This window comes from Hippoglossus stenolepis, chromosome 6 (genome assembly GCF_022539355.2).
Source record: "Hippoglossus stenolepis isolate QCI-W04-F060 chromosome 6, HSTE1.2, whole genome shotgun sequence".
In the NCBI taxonomy this organism is placed as follows: Eukaryota; Metazoa; Chordata; class Actinopteri; order Pleuronectiformes; family Pleuronectidae; genus Hippoglossus; species Hippoglossus stenolepis.
Window position 1 is genome coordinate 23,140,252 of NC_061488.1, and position 20,559 is coordinate 23,160,810.

The 20,559-nt window shown below is 42.0% G+C and overlaps 1 protein-coding gene across 4 annotated transcripts in view; it reads left to right on the forward strand.

Moving 5' to 3' along the window:
- Positions 1 to 20,559, forward strand: part of tns2a (tensin 2a) — a 56,301-nt gene that overhangs the window by 26,025 nt on the left and 9,717 nt on the right. For all 4 annotated transcript variants that reach the window (XM_035158876.2, XM_047340267.1, XM_047340268.1 and 1 more), the window contains exons 4-17: positions 7,623 to 7,661; positions 8,232 to 8,273; positions 9,581 to 9,630; positions 10,091 to 10,274; positions 10,580 to 10,630; positions 10,746 to 10,868; positions 13,506 to 13,570; positions 13,989 to 14,072; positions 14,830 to 14,942; positions 16,656 to 16,716; positions 17,134 to 17,209; positions 17,554 to 17,683; positions 20,160 to 20,225; positions 20,367 to 20,483. In XM_035158876.2, coding sequence (XP_035014767.2) covers positions 7,623 to 7,661; positions 8,232 to 8,273; positions 9,581 to 9,630; positions 10,091 to 10,274; positions 10,580 to 10,630; positions 10,746 to 10,868; positions 13,506 to 13,570; positions 13,989 to 14,072; positions 14,830 to 14,942; positions 16,656 to 16,716; positions 17,134 to 17,209; positions 17,554 to 17,683; positions 20,160 to 20,225; positions 20,367 to 20,483 — 1,201 coding nt within the window. The remainder of the gene's footprint in view (positions 1 to 7,622; positions 7,662 to 8,231; positions 8,274 to 9,580; positions 9,631 to 10,090; positions 10,275 to 10,579; positions 10,631 to 10,745; positions 10,869 to 13,505; positions 13,571 to 13,988; positions 14,073 to 14,829; positions 14,943 to 16,655; positions 16,717 to 17,133; positions 17,210 to 17,553; positions 17,684 to 20,159; positions 20,226 to 20,366; positions 20,484 to 20,559) is intronic.

Below are 20,559 nucleotides of genomic sequence, written 5' to 3' on the forward strand. Positions count from 1 at the left end.
CACCACATGTGTGCCTGTGACTAATGGGTTATTCCCGTCCTCTTGTCTTTTCATCTTTTTCATCTTGTGTCCCGTCAGCTCCTTGTATTCACATCCTGGGGCCTCATCCAGATGATAAACAGGAAAAAATAAATACAGTCTTAAACCACAGCGTCGTGTTGTTTGTGATATGTGGCGTGTGGGCCCTAAGGCAAACTGTTGACAATGCACATCGCCTGTCTGAAGAATGAATGCGTTTGTTGTGAATATGATAAACACTGATTAGGCTGAAGGATTTAGGATTTAAATATAGAAAAAGGAGGTGATATAGTGCTTTTGGGAATTGTGTCACTCCGTGCTTATCTTGTCATGAGTGACAGACAGAGATGCAGTTCAGCCGCAGAAGGCAGACGGGGAGAGAAGGACTGCGGTCTGTGTTTGTTGGTCCACAGGAGATTTTTTCCATTGTTGATCTCTCCCCATCTCATCCCAGCCCATGTCTTCCTGCTTTGTTTATTCATACCCACGTTTATTTTTGTCCGGATTCAAGCAATCAGCTTTTGTTTGGCTTGGGAAGAGGGTGACGATGGGTGGATGGGAACAGCGCGGTGGTGGACGGTGTTTCGGCTCTCAGCGTGCACCTGAGAAAACCTTTGTGTGAGCTGTATGTGTGTATTCCTGTTTGTGTTTTGCATCTGCATAACTTTATGGGAATATCTTGTAGTGGCAACTGTTGACACCCAGCTCCATAACAGGGATTTGCTTCCCACCCGGGTCATTAAAGCTCCACCACGGGGACCCATGTGACCTGGGATATCTTCGGCCTCCCTCTCAGCTGTTTGGAGCAAAAACGAGACAGCCAGAGACAAGAGACCCTTTTCTTTCCCCGCGGGGTCAAAAGAAAGTGTGGGAACGAGAGACAAAGAGGAAAACATGCTGAACAGTGAGAACAATTTCACACACACACAAAAAAACAAAACAGATAATCGCTTTGTTAGCTAGGCTCACACTAGAAGTGTGAAGGGGACTCCTAAGTCTAGGGGATAGACATATTTCACCCATAGGTGTTGTTTTTGCTTAGTTATGGCCTTGAAGTCCCCTTGAGGTAGGCTGGGTGCTCTCTGGTTTTCTCATGAAGTCCACCTTGTCATGATTAAGAGGCATCAGACATGTGGGGCACATTTGAAGGATAGTTATACGACTAAGCCAGGTAACTCTCAGAACAGCCATAAAATGAGTCCTGCAGGTCTGTGCAGAAGAAAGACCATCTGCATTTTGACTGCCAGACCTCCATAAAAAGTAAAGTCTAAACATCTCAACATGAAGTTGTTGTGAGAGTTCATTTGTTTCGCAAGAGATGGCACACTGTCAGAACTCCATTACTGTGGATGTTTTGCAAGACCTTAAAAAACAGAGACACTAAAGAGCGTGATAAGCTGCACAGAGGTAGCTATCTCAGAAATCCTCCCAAAGCCTGCAGATAAGCCACATGGCAATCAACATTAAAACCATTTCTCTTTGGGTGACATTCCAGCATGACAGCATGAAAGAAAGTGGGATTTCTACCTATTTAACTTGTGAGAAGCAAATTGTTCCTTTAACCCCTTGAAGCAGCTTTGAATCACAGCATGTTTAGCTAAGGCAGTATTTTATACCCACAGTGCAACCATAAGGTCGGCAGGCAGATGCAGAGCCTATGTAACTGAATAAAATTACTAAATGTGATTGACAGCCCCCAATGTTAGTGTCACTAGTGTGATAATAGCACCCATTACTTCACTCGCTGCTTTTAGAATGGGCTGCAATTGGCTCAGACAGTCTTTTATATACAGTACATTACTTTTGACGTTCATCTTTAAGGAATTTGAGCTATGGACAGAAAACAGGTGTAAGGCGTAAAGATATTCCATATTTCTCAAACTCATCACAAGCGTGAGCGTCTTTGCCTCGAGGGTCGTTGAGGATAAATCAGAAGCCCTGCTTTAGAGCTGCTGAAGTAACTCTGGTTTCAACATGGTCAAATCACTGCTGCAGTTGCTGGTGAACTCGCTTGGTCTTATTGTTGTAGGTTAATGTGTGTGTTACTTTGACGAGTCAGTTGTCGGTAGGTTCTTCGGTATTTGGCCTTATTACACTAAGATGTCATCGTGCTCTGTTCACTGCGAGGCCCCCTGCTTTCTTGTCTTGTTTGGTGCCGACGATGAAAGCACACAAGTTCGCAGCCAGCGTCGGCTTTCATTTCTGATTTGTTGCGGCTTTCATCACTGCTCTCTGATTGGCTCTCCAGGGAGAGCAGAAGGAATGGGGGGCTATTAAGCCTGAGGCTAACTATCAAAGGAAATGCTGCAGTAGTCCAGTAATCACGAAGCAGATACAGTTTGATCAGGATCTCGGACAATTGGCTTTGCTCACTGAAGTAGTAACTATCACGTCTCAGTACTCTACACTCTCAGTGAATCCAATTCTTGCTGCACGGTTGATCTTTCTCAATACAACACATCTTTGTTACATAGGAAAAAGTGACCCATCGCTTTGTAGCCCTCCTTTCTCTCTTTTCTCTGTTCAGAACTTGGGAAGGGAACATAAAGTGCGTCATTTGACATGAGTCATTCGATGGACAGGCCATGCTAACGTTTTATCAGTGGTGACTAGTTTCCTGTTTGGGGAAAAAGCTACATCAGCCATCACAAAAATACATTTTAAGATACCATTCACAGCTGAATAAAAGGAAAAAAGTATATTTAAAGTTTCAGATGAAACAGATGTCAGAGAAGTATCAGATCTATAAAAAATGGCAGAATTGTGGCTGATATCAACCGAGGTTTACAGCACCCAAAAGCGCTCAGTGTGCTCAATGCTCCTGCCCCAGATTTGACAGTAACAAGCAGCTCAACGTGGAAAGTCAGGACGACAGCCTGCTCTCTGTCACCACCTTCACCTTTGCCTGTGTATTTAACAGATGAAAGTGACAGGGATGAAGCAGAGGGAGATGATGACATGATGAAATCGTTTTGGAAATGAGGCCACGTATGTTCCAAGATCTGAAGCCAGCAGGGCATTTTCATTGGATCCAAAATGGGTAAACACCCTGACTGCTGGTTGAGTCAATAAACATTTGAAACTCTTCTAGAAGAGAAAAACATTTTGATGTAAAAATATTATGGTGCTGATTTATTTATTTTTTTGCAAATATTTGGCAGGAACAGATAAATGAATTAACACAGAGACACAGGATTAAAATTTTGAAAGTGTTTTTCATTTCATGAAAAATACCAATGTATGTTTCATGGTTAAGCTTCGCCTAGGAAATATATTTGAATAAGTACAGAACAGGGAACATGTGGTTAGGAATGGGTCATTGTATTTTAGAATTGCAGTGTCAAGTGTAGTGTATGAAACCCACTGTAGTGGGAGTATGACCTCTTGCACGTATACAGTGAGAATTTGGACTTTGAACAGATCATTACAGTCTGGTGGTTAGAATTTCAAATAAAAAGTGATAGTAGTTGCTGGGATGTGCCAGTGGTGGTGAACATATAAAAACTAAAAGACTTAATGTCGCCACACATCAATCCATGATGAGGTTTGTCTTTTACACACCGCCTGTGTGTGGGCTTTATCCCGGAATCATGACAAGAAAACTGTTACCATTTTGCAGTGCCTCCTCACGACAAGCCAACATGTCTACAGCATGACATTTCCCACATGATCTTTGCGAACGCATTCAGCATAAATCAAGCTTTTCACTGAAAAGAATAGCCATGTCTTTGAAGCTGATACAAAGTTAAGGTCAACAATTAAGGATGGATGATTTTATATCAGTTTATAAGTCGTCTCTATTGTCAACATTAACGGGATTTTGCCATTAGAAAAAAACATTGGATCAAATATTATCAATAGCATAATAATCTGTCAAATACTGACTCATTGTCACGCACACTGTCACAGGCTCTCACAAAAATCGCCCTCTTGCTTTCTCCGTAACGAACATACCAAGGCTGCTACCTCCCCCCCCACAGTGATTCCTCCCAGAGCCTACAGCTCATATGCAATGGGTTAAGAGGAGAGAACCGTGCAATATCCATTAGCCGTCTTCTTCTGCTTTGATGGCTCAGAGAGTCCGCAAAGAGCTGGAGGGGCCAGGGCTGCTGCAGAAAAACAAAACAGAGAGGGGAGAGGACAGGGGCCGGCAGGCGGGGTTGGAGGGGAGAGGGCCGGGAGAGGGAGAGGGTTACAGGGGGTCAGGGCTCTCTGTGTGTCGCCAGCTGGACCCACCTGAGAGGAGGCAGGGGAAGGGAGGGGCATGATTTTACTGAGAGTGAAAAAGAAGGGTAAAAACAGCAGTAATATTTGTGGTTTGTGGTCTATGAGCTACTTCAGTGTTTGTTTTATTTTTAGATCAGTTTAGACATGCAGCCTGCAGCACTTGTATCCAGAGCAAGTAAGAACAGGCAATAAGAGTCTTTGTCTTTTTCAAGGATATTTGGTTACTGATGGACACTCAGGATCAAACCTGTGACCTATCGGGTTTAAGACTCTTTACAAGGTAAGAATACCAGTGGAGGTTTAAACGGAAGAGTGCAGAGAATGAAAAGATTTCAGTAAAACGATAGGTTGGAAGTAGGAGAGGTGAGGGGAAGACAAACAGGAAGGGTGTTTTTAGAAACACATTAGAGAAGAAACTGAAAGGAAGATAAGGAAACATTGGGATCGGGGGAAGCAGGGTGAGAGGATAAACAAAGAGAGGGATGAAATGAGAAGACAGAAGCAGAAAATACAAAACAGCCGTATAGCAAAAGCACATAAGAAGGAAGAGAACAGGGGTGAAAATGGAGGGAGACGAAGTGGGGGCAAGACGAGAAAAAGAGTGCAGCATAGATGGGTGGAGGTCTATTAGCAGGAAGTTTGTGCGTAAGTGTTGGCCTGAGGAGATGGAATCTGGTGTGGTGTGTTTGTTCTGCCCTCAGCAGGCCCCTTCACTGGCCGCTCGGGAAGAGGGAAAGATGGAGGAAGGAAAAGAGGGAAAGATTAGAAAAATGAATGACCGGTGTGAGAGCGTCAACCCAGGTAAAGTCTGATTCATGCTGTGTGCAGAAATGGGTGCACAGTCAAAACTTGTAGCAAGGACATTTGAAACAACATGGGTTATTTCCAGGACTGGCTGAGTGGATGATTCCACCAGGTTTGGATTTGTCTTTGTTGAAGCTTGTTAAATTGTTATATTTTCCAGCAATAGCACCAGATTTCATAATGAGTTTGCGGCATATCTGTCATTGTGCACGTCAAGCTTCAAAAAACAAGAATGAAGTGGCAACATAGCCTTGTAAACTAAAGTTCTCATGCAGTTTTGCCTGTTAAACTAAATCCTGACTTTTGTGTATATGTCAAGAATACAAACATATTTCTGAAAATGAAAGGGATCTGAAACATACAGACTTGACAGTCACCAGTAACTATGTCCTTCCTTGCCCTACTTGATCTCTGCGGAGCAATGATCTGTCTTCATTAAAGCTGCATTTATGCTTGATGGCCTCAATGACGTCAACGCGACACCTTTCCTTTTTACAGTCTTCTCAAGTGTCACCGCTGAAAAAAACAAAAAAAACAACACGGCCAGAAAAAGCCAAAGAAAATCCCAAACAGAACAGTTTTGGCACGGCTTGTTTCCTCCAGGAACACCACTTTGGGCTTGTGCCCTCATCTCTGCCCTGACAAACTGGTCGCAGAGTTTTCTGCAGAATGTCTCATCTCGTCCTATAGTCTCTGCAATCTCCCTTCAGAGGCCATCTGAGAATCTCTACGCCTTCGTTAATGCCAATGTCAAACAGGGACTTTAAGAAGTGCCGTTCTTACACAGTGCATTGTTTCACATGCTCTGATTCAAGAAAAAAAAGTAGACACATGAAATGAAGTTGACCTACTAGAGCCGTAGGGAATTAAGAGAAATTAGAGCCTGGCCCAGCCCACTCCTATCTGCTCATGGATTGGGTTCAGGCTGCAAATGAAAAGCAACCACAACACAGGATAAGATTTTTGATCCATTTCCCTACAGAGATGGAAATAAACAGAGACTCTCAGAGTGAGTCATACAGAAACATTGTCCAGTTTGTCATCTGATAGCCGGTGTACAACCTGGACCTGTTTCCAGCAACTTTTGTCAAAACACGGCCAGTCTCGATTTAGCTCATTATCTGTTCCTCTGCCTTCCTGTTGACGTCTGACGTACAAGCATCAGTGAGAGACTGAGCTTCATGCTTAAGAAAGAAGGCAGGAAATAGAGATTAACACTAACGGTACAACACATACACACTGTGGTGGTGACACACCCCCCAGGTTCAGGGCCTGTGTAACTTCCGTTTTGTGCACAATGCGGTATACACAAGTCCTTGCCCTTTTCCTTTATCCAAATAAACAGTCCAAAAAGGGCCGTCTAGCGGGAACACTGCCTTTGTGTGTGTGTGCGAGTGTGTGTGTGTGTGTGTGTGTGTGTGTGTGTGTGTGTGTGTGTGTGTGTGTGTGTGTGTGTGTGTGTGTCCATGTCTTGCGTGTATTGCGTAAGCATGACTATGGCCTTCAGCCCCCTTCATTAGGGCTGCTGCTCAGCTCCTGCTTCCTTTGGTCACAGTTCACAGACCTGTAGGCCCATAACAGACATGGGAATCGGATGTGTCACTCTGTGTTTCTGTCTCAGTGCTCCTCCAGCTGTGGGGCTGTGTATTTGGCTTCACATTTGTACATACTTTTCATTTTCTTACATGCTCTTGGACATTGGCTGTTCCTGTGTTTACTTGGCAGTTATGTATCTAAGTAGTTGTACAGACACTGTTTGTCCTCAATTCATCATCATTTGATGGTTAAAAGTCCACTCAGTGTAAATTCCTGCCCCTGTCTGGCGTCAACAACTGTCTGATATTGGTGAATCTTGTTCTGACATAGGCTGACATTCTACCAGTTGTTGACAGACTCAGATAAAAGGCTAAAGTCTCATTATTTGCTCGGCAATTTTTTTATCCATGGCACAAACTTTTTGACGGCCAACCCGGGAAGTTAGCGTGATCCTGGTTCTTTCGACAAAAAGCCAATGCAATTTTTCTACTGGCATTCACAACTGAATTACATTAATGATTTTTGAAGCCAAAATGCAATTACCAGAACAAAAACACTATTGCTAGGATATAACAAACACCACCGTCAACGTCATTCCAATCACTTCCAACTTGTTTGTTGATTGGTGCACTGCCCCCGTCTGCACAACCAGGCTGTACAAGTGGACTAGTGAGTAGAGGATAGTTGTTCTCGACAACCTTCTTCGTCTCACTTGGCCACTAAAAAAGGGATGGGTATTTACTGATATATTTTCTGTTGTAGCATAAAACATGAAAATATCTTGAGCTTCTGCAAACCTGAAACCCTATTTCAGGCATTTCATTTAGACATATTAATCCATGTCTCAAACCAAGCCATGAGGGAATGGGGTCTTGAAAGTAAGACATTGATGTGGGAACCCTGTGAGTCCATCTCTCCATGTCTTACTGTCTGAAGAAGCATTTGATCTTAATCGCCTCTAAGCTGTTTCCCTTCCCTCTGTCCTGAAGCAAAAAGGATGTCTTGTATTCACATGTGGCTGTCTTTGTGTGTTCCAGGTGACCTCTGCATGCATCCCAGTGCCTCCCAACGATCTGGTAAGTTCCCTTCATTCACCCACTTCTCTTTTCCTCAAGAGCGCTCTGTATAGAAGCCTAGTTTTCCCACTCTGTCTATCCATAGTTACGAGGCCAAAATGCTTGTGTGGACAGAGACAGTTTAGTTTTCAAACTAAATCACAGTAGAATGGACGTAACCTGTCTCACTGTAAAAGAAAAATCAACACTTCAGTCAAAACAGTCTAAACTGTCAGGTCTACACTCTGTGAAAACAGCGGTATGGTTTCCTCTCGTTGAATTCCTTTTGGGAAGCCGAGCCCTCAGCCCAGTTTGAGCTCAGTTCAATCCTGGAGCACTGCGGCATTCCAGTCCAGAGGAAAAAATATTGTTGATGTTGCTGTAGGAAGTAGTAATGTTTATCCATTACAGAGTCTGTTTGTTTAATTAACTCTCCTTTCCTTCCTCTGTATCCACTCCTCCCCTCTCTCTCTCCCTCATCCCCTCTCTCACCTCCTTTCAACCTACTCCCTTTGCCCCACTTCCTCTCCCCATCCCTCTCTCCACGCCCTCCTCTCCTTTATCCTGTTCCCGCTCCTTCCTCGCATCCAGCAGCGTAGAGGGACTGCGCCTCCTCGACACACCCAACACCTGGTGAGCACACTTTCACCTCCATCCTCCTCTCTCCTCGTCCTCCTCCTCAGCATCTTCCCTTTTTCTCTTTATTTCCCTTCCGTGTCCCCAGCTTCATGCTCTCTCTCCTGGAAACCTCTAGACATGGGTCAGGGGAAAACATTTGTGGCTTCTCTGAATTTGATTTAGCACATGCTAAACAAACCAAAGTCAGAGCAATGCCAGACACTTGTCTCTGTGAAAATAATAATGTGACTTCTGACGACTGTGATGCTCATTACATGAAGTCCTTTAAATCAAAATGAATCCTCCCATTGGAAACTTAATTCTGCTCAGCAAATTAAATTACAAATCTACCATAGTTTAATGGGGCAGACAAAGCATTATCATTGGATCCTAAATGGAAAGGGTTGATGCACTGAAGAGCATGAATAAGTCAAACGTGATGAACGAGGATGGTCACATCTTTATTTTTCCTGGTTTCTATCATCACTCAAAGCAAATAAAATATTTGATATTGGTATATATCTGGTAATGGCACTAGATTAAAAATTAAATAAAAACTAGGGTTCATCTTCTTGAGACTAAGAATGTCTTGTTGGTAGTCCCAACAAATACTTTTTGAGATATTTCAGTCTGGATGAAGATGGCAGACAGGGCTGTCCCTTTTTCCAAAATTCAAGTTTGAATGAATTCGAAATTACACACTATTCTTTGAAAATAATCAATTGCTAAACCCCCGCACACGAGTCAGATGAGGATGAACCCTTGATGTTTCCCGCTTGTCTGTGGTGCTTCCTCTGCTGCCTGACTTTTGTGGTGAGCTAACAGGTGAGCCCACAGATTGCATTGTGCAAAGTTGACAAACAGATGTTCCTTACTTTGCTGTGTAGAACCCAAAATACTTCCACACAGTACTTGTCCCCTTAGGAAGGCTCGACCTCCATTTTTTGTAAAACAACAACATAACTTTACTGACTTGATGAATGATGGGCACGCAATAGGTCAAACTACTTGAGACGGTCTGATGCGCTTCTAGACGGAATATTAACAGGTCATTGCAATTGGAATAAGAACCCCCTCCCCCCCTCAAATCTCGAATAAAATGTGACAGCTCTAAGGCGAAACACTCTATGTATACATGCATGAGTGGGGGTTTAAACCTTTTAAATGTTCGGTTTCCATATGGGCAATAAAGGAAAGAATTTGGTCGAGGGGAACCACAAAGGTGCTGGGTCAGTTTGACCATCTGGTCAAATGACTGATGTCACCATCATGGGGCAACCAAAGTTTGAATCACTTCTAATTGTTTCTGTTTAATTCCACAGGGGTCCACCAAGTCTCTGACCTATACCAAACAGAGGAACACCCTGCCAAGGTAAAGGTCGTCTGAGTCTTTTCTCCCACAGAAGTTTGTGTTACTGACGACTTTCTACAAAAAAAAATGTCATTAAAAGAAAAAAGGCTTTTTGTTCCTACTCTTTGTTTCTACCTTCTTGCACTTGTTCCTCAGACAAAGGTTCACCTCTCCGTCATTCTTTCCAGAGGGTTTATGTGATGGAGCAAGGTGGCTTTTGATCTGACCTGCACGTCACACACAGTCTCCAGTTTCTCTCTTATTCTTTCCTCCTTTCTCGCAGCATCCAGCCATGAGTTTCACCGTAGCGTACGAGGGAGCACGATCATGTTGAGCTGCCACAAAGAATCTGAATTAACGCTCACATTTTGACCCGTGTCCACCTTTCCCTCTGTGTCTCTCTGCATGACCACCTGAACCTTGCTCCCTCTTCTTCCTCTCTCCCTTTTTTTAATCTGTTCCTCTTTTGCTGTTTCTCCAGGAGCTTCAGTGTGGACCGTGTGATGGAGAGAGTGATGGAGCGCCACTACGACTTTGACCTGACCTACATCACCGAGAGGATCATCTCCGTCTTCTTCCCCCCAAAGCTGGAGGAGCAGCGATACCGGCTGAACCTGAAGGAGGTGGCTGCCATGCTGAAGTCCAAACATCAAGACAAATTCCTGGTGAGGGAACAGAAATGCATCACACTGTGAGAGCTGACAGTAATTGCAGTAGCTTTCATGGTCTGTGGTGTTTGTTGCAGCAGTGATTTTATCTTCGTCTTTTGAGTATTGAGTTTAATTTAGCTGATGATGTTTGTTGCACAAAAGACGACAGAGACAATATGTTTTAACATTTGGCATCAAGAAGCCACAAAATAGACTTAGCAACCCACAAATGACCAGTTTTTATTTTTTTTATATCACACCCATAATAAAATAACTAAAATGATAAGTGACTGCAGTGATAAACATCTTTTCGGTTTCAGCTCCTGAATCTCTCCGAGAGGCGCCACGATATCACCAAAATAAATCCAAAGGTAGAAATTTCCTCCTTGTAATTCTTGTAACTCGATGTTGAGAATGAATTTCTCAAACTTCAATTTAATCTCTTCGACTCATATGATCCTTTGCTCTGTCTCCACCCTCCACCAGGTTCATGACTTTGGCTGGCCTGACCTCCACGCCCCACCGCTGGATAAGATCTGTGCCATATGCAAGGCCATGGAGACGTGGCTGACCTCTGACCCCCAGCACGTGGTGGTCCTGCACTGCAAGGTCAGAGTTCAGGGGGCCAGCAGGTTTTTTCAGACAGAGGTTCCACTGATTCCCAGGCTTTGAACTGCATGGGTAGATTACAAAGTAGTCATGGGTTAAGTGATGTAATGAGGTAGCAGCATATGTTGATTTAAAATTGGGCTGCACATTTCATTTTAATGGTGTTACAAATAGCAGCTATATTAGTATTAAGAACCATGTACATTGTTAATATGTAAAAATAAAGATCAGTGTAGAAATGTAATATCCAATTTATGTCAAACAAACGTGTTACTCACTAACATTGTGATTGTGAGACCATGTTTACTGCTGACAACCAATTTGGCTGTTTGCTTTCCAGTGTTGGACATATTCAGAAGTCCTACTTAAGCAAATGTAGCAATGTCAGACTGATAAAATACTAAGTACTGCTTTCAAAAAATGTACAAAGTAAAGGTACAGAAGTATTTTCTGCAAAGTTAAAAGTAATTTTATTCATCAAAATCATTACATTGTTGGGTTATGGCTAAGGTAGGTTAAACTTTATTGTCCATATTATAAAAACTTGTCTTTGGCTCACAGAAAAACAAACAACATAGATCACAAATAGAAAAACAGTTAATCTTGGGAGCTCGGAGATCAGTTCAACCAACCCATTACAAAAATTACATAAATTACAGTATCCTGTACTCAATGATTCAACAATTTAATTGCTCTTCAGACAAAAGATTTGTTGAAGAAATGTTTGGTGGCTCGTGGCTGTTTAAAATGCTCCCAATGGAGGCAGTTCAAATTGTGGGTGAAAAGGATTAAAGAGAACGCTTGTTATGTCAAGAACTTACTTAGTGACATAGGGCATTTTAATTTGAAGTACCTATAGTTTGGGGTAGTTACTCCCAGGGGTCATTTTTATACATCAGTCATGTTTTAAATGTAATGTTTCAAGTACAAATACATCAAAATCATACTTCAGTACTCAGTTGTAATCTGACACTGTCATATAGCTGAAACATCTTGTTAAATAGTTTGGAGCAATATAACAGAACTAAACAGCTTCACACTTCATGCTTGTTGGTTAATGTTGCATGCTGTGGTTGCTACTTCGGAGGAAAACTAAATATTGCATAACATGTTCAAATTCTTCCACCATCTTTTACATGCAGCCTTGATTTTTCCATTCACTCTTTCTGTTGTAAAATGCAATGAGTGAAATTAGGACATTGCAGTTTAAACATGACTTGACAAAAAGCAGAGTGTAGAAGAGTTGATGTCGAGTGTCTCCTGTAATCCAATCAGCTGTTTGGACCTTAGCCAGACACGTAACCATACCACTGAGATCAAACTCTGTCAACACAGCATCTGACTTCCACACTGCTGAGCATCATTTACTATTTAATTTATGTCATCATCATATGAAAGCGCTGGCAAATCGAAACTTTTCCACCACTGCCAACCAGCACCTCTGAGGGTGACCGAGCTCCCACGGCTTGTCTGGATGTTTTATTTATTGGTTTTGGTCAGAAAATGTTTAAATACTAAAACCAGACCACTTCTGCGGTCTGCTGACTCTCCAGAACATTCCTGCTCCAGGCAATTTTTTTCGCTGCTGCAGATCACGCCAGGGGATTGGAATAAACAAGTTTTTGTCAGTGTAGAATATTTCATTGAGAGACAGGCTGAGCCAAACAAGCTTTAATTTGTGCTCAGTGTGAAGGTGCAGTCTGGTATCTGGAGGGGTCGCATTAGGAATTTGAGGAAAGCAGGTCTTTGGAATGTGTCAGAAACGAAGGAGCACCCGATGTGAAAAAAACTCCACAGGGAGCTTTTTAATTTGAGCTCAAACTCAAGCTTGTCCACATCATTTCTATGTCCCTTCCTCTCGTCTCTTCCTTGCCTTCTCTTTGTTTGGGCTACATCCACGCTGCTACATTTTCATTTGAATATGCATGAACTCAGCTATAGATGGGTTTAGGCGTGGCCTGGTGTCCACACTACTTCAGGGTTTAGAGCCACTAAAACAGAGACGTTTTAAAACACAACTGGCCTCGTTTTAGTTTAAAAACTCCAGGGCTGCATTTTATTCTGGACGAGCAGAAACGGAGACAATGATGTAGACACTCACAGCCCCTTGCCGATTGGATCTTTCCAGTCTCAATGTAGCCTTTCACTGGTTTGCTGGTTGAACTCATTCCAGAAGAAAACAACCGGCAATAGCCTCGGCTACCAGTGCAGGACGCAACATGGATAATCAATTACAAGCTTTGCTGATCCTGTTGTCTTTGCTAACAGCTGTTGTGCCGTTAAATTCTGCATTTTACAATGATACAACTGATTACATGTGTAGGAGACGAGCTGTTATTCCAGCAATCTGCACACTGGTACACACATGCCCATACTTGAGTGGCCATGTGATATTTTTTAGGCATGTTGGTATAAACAGGGATTCAAAATGATGCGGAGCCAAAATGCTTGTGTGGACAGAGACAGTTTAGACATATTTTTCTTCTGTAAAAGAAAAATCAACACTTCACTCAAAACAGTCTAAACTGTCAGGTCTACACTCTGTGAAAATCCGCTTTCTCAATGCAAACCACAGTGTCTGAGGATGTAAGCAGCATGTTGTGATTTTTGCCCTGATGTTCCCTCTCCGTCCTACAGGGCAACAAAGGGAAAACGGGCGTGATCATTGCAGCCTACATGCACTACAGCAAGATCTCTGCAGGGTGAGTCTGTGTGTCTGAGACGTCCAAAGCCACAGTTTAACATTTTCGTCTTATACACTCATGGAACACATTAAAAATGATTAAACTGACTATGCAAAAATGTACTGGATGGCTAAATGTGCAAATAAAAAGCTTGCTACACAGTATCCAGTGGCTGATGTGTTCAAATTCAAGTGCTGTGCATGTTGCACAATGATTTCCATTCAGACTTTTGTTGATAAATCCTTTGATAAATTAAGGCCTGTGGATTTTTGCACAGGAACAGTGGAAACTGGTTTATCCTGTGGCCAGTGCCAGCTGTATCCTCTCCATGTACTTTCTGGCATCTAGAGAGTCTGGTGCAAGTCCCATGATGGAAATTGTTGGCTGAAGGCTTCTGTGTGTGTGTGTGTGTGTGTTTGTGTGCGTTTATGTGCAGGGCGGACCAGGCTCTCAGTACTCTCGCCATGAGGAAGTTCTGTGAAGATAAGGTGTCCTCTTCCCTCCAGCCGTCCCAAAACAGGTAGAGGAAGGGAAGTAGAGGGGAGGGGGTGCAGGGTGGGGGTGGTTGAGGGCATCCCACATCACAGCAGATGTTGCACATCTCCCTTGTATCTTTTTTAAGAAGGACAAAACAGTGTGTAGCTATGTACAACTGCTGGATTTGATTTATCTTTAACCTCAGCTTTATGCTTTTTTTTACATTTGAAAACACTTTGGAAAGTGACAGATGTAAATAATAAAAAAGAATGATGGCTGAATTCCATTTAGTTGCTTAAATTTCAGGTTGTTCTTTTCCTACTATAAAAGATCTGCTGTGAAAACGACAAATGGAACAAAAAATAAAGAAGCTATGTGATTGTTGGAGAGTAGAATAAGAAGAGAATAATACATGCAATGTTAAAATGATAAATATAGTGAAGTTAAGTTCAAAGTGGGCCCACACTGTCTAATGTTGGTGGACTAACATCTATTATCATCCTATGATTTTAATGTTATTGTTCTTGTGAACACAAGATCTCCAGGGCAGTTGTAGAGAATTTCTTAAAATTTGGTACAAACGTTTATTTGGACTCAAATAAGTACTGATTAGGAACTGAAAGGTTAAGGTCATGGGGACTTCATGTTCTTGTGAACATGATAAATCAGGTACACCCACAGGGAATTTTCTTACATCTGACACAAACATTTACCTGGACTTATTCTGAACTCCCCATTTTTATGTCACATGTTTTATATCATGAGGATCTCTCTCACCCACCCTCCTCTTTTTCTTTCAGGTATATCTATTACTTCGGGGGCCTTCTGTCCGGGGCGATCAAGATGAACAGCAGCCCTCTCTTCCTCCACCAAGTTCTCATTCCATCACTCCCAAACTTCCAGGGTGAAGGAGGTGTGTATGTGTGTGTTAGTCTTCACCATAATTCAAAACACATATTTCTATAAGTAGCCTTTCTGGTCCTAATATATTGTAGGTAGATGCACCCTCACTCCTCAAGCCTACTATGAAGATTGTTGTCACATCTGTTGTGACTGAGGTTAAACAATGTGCTGCTATTGTGTGATTGACCTGTGATAGAGTAGGGGTGAATGGCAAAACTGTAAAGCACTTAAAGTGGTCATCAAGACTAGAAAAGTGCTGTATAAATACAAATATAATTTTTTTTTAACGAAAATCTATTTAAAAGTAGTTCATTTGTGTCACAACATCTATAAGTGTAAGGAACATTAAAACACAAATTTTCTTTTGATTTGCCATTTCAAGCTTTAGACTCTGGTCTTGTGTCATGTGAACATTTTGTTTACTATATTATTTGTAGAACTTATATTTGACTGGCGCAGTGTCCATTCTAAACCTGTCTGTTTGTAATGTTCTGATCTCTCGTCCTGTGTTAAAGCTCTGGAGCTACTTCAGAATTATTCCTTGTCATTAGTGAGTCCTCCTCAAACAGTTCTACAATATAAACTTTGTGTTTATCCTGCCTGGTTTATCTGCAATGAAGATTTTACAGTCAATGTTTGTCATAAAATGAAACAGAATTTGCTTTATTAGAAGTCGGTAAGATGTCAATAGAATGAACAGTTCATGAGATGAGTGTTCCACTTACAAACAGAGAGACAGACGTTTGTACTTATAACATTGATTATTTTTTAGGATACCTTGCAAAATATCGGCACATTCAGATGCAAATAGTAATAAATAAAGAACCGCTGTCAGTATTTGGCTCGTGTGCATCATGTTAATGTGTCATCTGCAAATACAGCCTGGCCTGGGCCATCATAGGACTTAACAAAGTGTGACATCCTCTGCCCTTAACCCTCAACAAGAGTGAGGAAAAACTACAAAACTACAAAAAAGACCTTTTTTGCAGGGCCTCAAACCTCAGAGAGCGCCACATGTGAGGGATCCCTCTCCCAGGGCGGACAGAAGTGCAATAGATGTTGTGTGTAACAGAGCACATCAACAAAATAACAGTATTTACAACATTCATGAGAAAAGAAAGTGTCTAACAGAAATTGAAAAGTGTATGAATGTTTAAAGTATTTATACAAAAGAAAAATTCTGACAGAAACGAAGGGAGGATCAGTGACAATTGTAATGATAGAGCTTTTGCCAATAATGATAGTATATGTGAGTAGGCATAATCTAGTTGTAATCATAATCTACGATCGGATGCCACCATGATCCACAATGCGGCAGCGATCCTGGATCTGCAACGATAAAGCACAAGGACGCTGGGGAAGAGGTCAAGTCAGTTTCAGTCCCAGTGAGGGGAAGTGAGATGTCCCTCGAGCCTCTGTTCTCCTCTCTGATCTGCCTGGATGCAGATAAAATGTGTACGCGATGTGATGTTTGTCTTGGCATGGTGCTGTGACGGGCTTCCCTCCTGAACCCAACCAGCGTTGCTCACTGCCGCTCTCATAGTCGGCCACGTTCACCCCCCTCCTCCTCCTCCTACACATCCTTGCCTGTTTATCTTTAATCAGATGATCAGGTCCAGGAGGAGGCGGTGGCAGTCAGCACATTCCTCCACATTCCTCGCCATGTCTTAATTTCTGCCTCGTCTCCCTCTCTCTCTCTCTCTCTCTCTCTCTCTCTCCGCAGGTTACTTCCCCTTCTTGAAGATCTACCAGGCCATGCAGTTGGTCTACACTTCAGGGATATAGTGAGTCTCTCTCGCTGTCATATGGCCAACTGACATTAGAGATTAGCAAAGGATTGTTTTTCTTTCATGAGCTGAGGTTTCAGCTTCGTCACAGAGTAATTAAATAGATGGGATTGAATAAAATGACACAAAGGACGTCTTTCTTCTTCAATCCAGCTTTTAACTCATATCTTCCAGCTTTTATTGTTTACCCCAAGGCCCTTCCAAGTGGATACAGATACAGACATTGTCAAGTGAAAAAAGGATCATTTACACAAATGACATGGTCCCAGTTCGTATTTGCATCATCCCAGTTGTCTGTGACATCATGCAAACAAATCAACTAATCGATTTTTCAAGGCGCAGCAGTCTGCCTGCATTCCTTGTATGTTTTGAGTTTTCTAACAGACTTGTTTGTGTGCTATGTGTCGCCGGCAGTGACCTTCAAGGCACCGGAGGCAGGCGGCTGTGTGTGACCATCGAACCAGCACTTCTGCTGAAGGGTGACATCATGGTGAGTCAAGTGGGAAGGAAATGACAAACAGGACCCCTGACATGGATGGGGGTCCTAATAATGCCTTAATAACTTAATACTTTACAAAGTGTCTCTATATTCAGGGCAAAGGTTTGGGGAATCTTCTTAACCTCTGAAATCTAAATTCTGATCTGGAACTTATGTTTTTTCACTTGTTAACAAGGAATCATAATTTGTCTTGCTTAGTTCACTCTGTCATTTCTAAGCTGTAGGCGAACCTCATTTTGGAACTGAAAGCCCTCAATTTACTTTCCCAACCCCTCATTATCCCACACGCATTTTGATCCGCGCCTCTCTTCTCCCATCTCTGCCGCCCTCTGCAGGTCAAATGCTACCACAGGCGAGCCCAGAGCGCAGACAGAGACACGGTGTTCAGGCTGCAGTTCCACACGTGCACCATCCACGGATCCCAGCTGTGGTTTGGCAAAGGGGAGCTGGACGGAGCTTGTGTCGGTACGTTTGTTTAGGTTGTAGAAAAAAGCTGATCAGAGGTTTAGAAATACAGGAGATAGGCGGCGAGGCTGTGGGACAGAGGTTGATGGTGGGTTTTTTTTTATTTAAAGAAGGCAAAGCAGGCCACACATTTTTAAATCCTGTACATAGTCTGTATTGCACTACTTTTTATAAACATGTCCTCTTAAGGGTAATCTAACAATTTGTGTGCATGATCCGTACATACAGTTATTCTCTGCCCCACAGAGCTTTGGAGCATCTTTCACTTCATTGTTTTGGTTGGGCTGTTTTTGTTCACACCTCAAGTCTAATTGGGGTTGTACTGTATATAGCAGCCAGCTGTCAACAACAGACAGACAACTGTAGCAATTAGCAAGTGAACACAGTGAAGCATTTAGCAGATAAAAAGCCAGATCGTTTTCTCGGAAACTAGTGGAGACAAGAAACAGATTTGGACTTACATATATATAAAATCCTGTATTTCCTTAAATTCAACAATCACAAGTCTGAGTTCATCCAGTCTCACTAATTCCATTAGTTTTTTGGTCAATCAATCAAATTTTATTTGTACAGCCTATATTCACAAATCACAGTGTGCCTCATAGGACTGAATAAGGTGCAACATCCTCTGCCCTTAACCTTTGACTAGAGTAAGCAAACACCAAAAAAAGGCAGGAAAAAACCCTGTAGAAACCTCAGAGAGAGTCCCATGTGAGGATCCCTCTGCCAGGACGGACAGAAGTGGAACAGATGCCGCGTGAAACAGAGCACATCAACAAAATAACAATATTTAGAACATTCATGAGAAAAGACAGCGTCTAACATATCGGTCAGAGCTCCCTCCATCGTCTTCAGTTAATACAAATGCTGCTGCACATCTTACCACTGGAACAAACAGGACATGACCACATCACTGCTGTGCTTGGCTCCCTGCACTGGCTCACTCTTACATTTCATTTTGATTTCTATCACTCACTTTCAAAGACTTAAATGTCCTAATTGCACCCAAATATCTTTCAGATTTATTGACTGGCTACGTGCCCTCTCGTCCGCTACCATCCGCTGAAGGAGCTCTGCTGGTTACTCCCAGGTTGACTGAGCCTTTGCTATCAAAGCCTCCACATTATGGGATACACTCCCCATTGAATTCTCTAGCTTCTTTTAAATCTCTAAAAACATTTTACACACAATATTCTTTTTGAAAGCTTTTCAAATGATCAACATTGCCTCTTATTTACACTGACTAATCTTATTTATTCATTTATATAATTCTATCTTTTTTATTGTAATTTTCTTTGTTCGGCTTCCATTGCTTTAGTCTCATAGTTTCTTCTTTGTAAAGTACTTTGTAACATTAAGTGCTGCATAAACAGCTTATTTATTGACGATTATTATTGTTATTATTATTATTCACCGCTTGTCCTCTGTATAAAAATATATATAATATATATAAAAATGGAAACTCATCTTGCCCCATGGGTGCTTTGATAGCTCTATCACTGTGGTAAATGCTTAAACATAACGTTACCTTATCACCAAGTCCTGAGAAGACATATAGTCATCCACCATGAGCTAGCAGTCGTACCATACCAAGTAAGGCTTTAGCCACAGTGTGTGTGTTGAAGCTGCTTTTCATACCTTATAAGTTCAACTATTTATTTGTGAGAGGAAAACCAAGTTGATTGCTTTTTACATACATCGTCTTCTTTCAGTGTACTAGAACAAATTAGTGTTTATTGCTCCCTAAAGTGGATATTGCTTATTTTTTGTAACTTTTAAATGGTCATTCACGATAAGGTTGTTAATTGTGGTGGGATAATCACCACACAGAACCATTGGATGTAACAGCAGCTCTTTATATTGGCATTGTGGGAACGTATTCACTCTGGTTTGGGCCCATAATACCGCGGTTGAATAAATCCCTAAATAATAGCAGCACAATCCCCATCCTGGACATAATAACAGCTCTCTGGAGGCGAGTATAGTGAAAATGACTTGTACTGTATTCTGGAGTCTCTAACTATCCCTCTGAGAGAGTAAAGCAGGCCTAGTGAGCCCTGGTGTGTTCCTTAAGTCCATAATGAATATGCTCATTACCTCATTTCCTTCCCCAGTTTCACTTTCTCTGAAATGACAGAACCAGTGTGTAGCTGAGAATGTGGTCGTCAGTCCACGAAATGAAGTGTTGTTAACGCACATAAACACACCATTGTGGCTTCATGCGACTGGAAACACATCTGTGGAAGGTATTAGTGTATTGGATATATTGGAGCAGAAAGAGAAACAGTTTTATTCCATCAGGGGTTCCCCACATCACTGGTATGTTTTTATAAATCTGGGTCTCGTGTGGAGATTACATTTATATTTGTCGGCTGTAATGCAGAGAGAATTCTAAGCTTTTTATATTACATACATTTTATGTTAGAAAACAAAGGTACACATATTTATTTATCAGTTTTTCTTTCCCTGTCCCCAGATGAGCGTTTCCCATCAGATGCAACAGTCGAGTTTGTCTTCTCCTCTGGACCTGAGAAGATCAAAGGTTGGTTCACTAGACTTCAAATCCTCCTTCATTCTGTTCCACTGTTTGTATTTAGTAGGAGTAAGAGCCAAAGTGATGTAAGTGCTCTGCTTGGCCCAAAACAAGTGCAGATGAATGAAAATGAAATTTGTTTTTCCTCAGGACGTGAGTACCAGAAGAACGACCCGGCTGTCACAGTCGACTACAACACTGCTGACCCACTAGTTCGCTGGGATTCCTATGAGAACTTTAACCAGCGATACCAGGACAGTCTGGAGGGTAACACACCACCTGTTTTCTTTAAATCGCACTTCTTGAAATTACGGTGTTTCTAATGGTGGAAAATTACAAACCA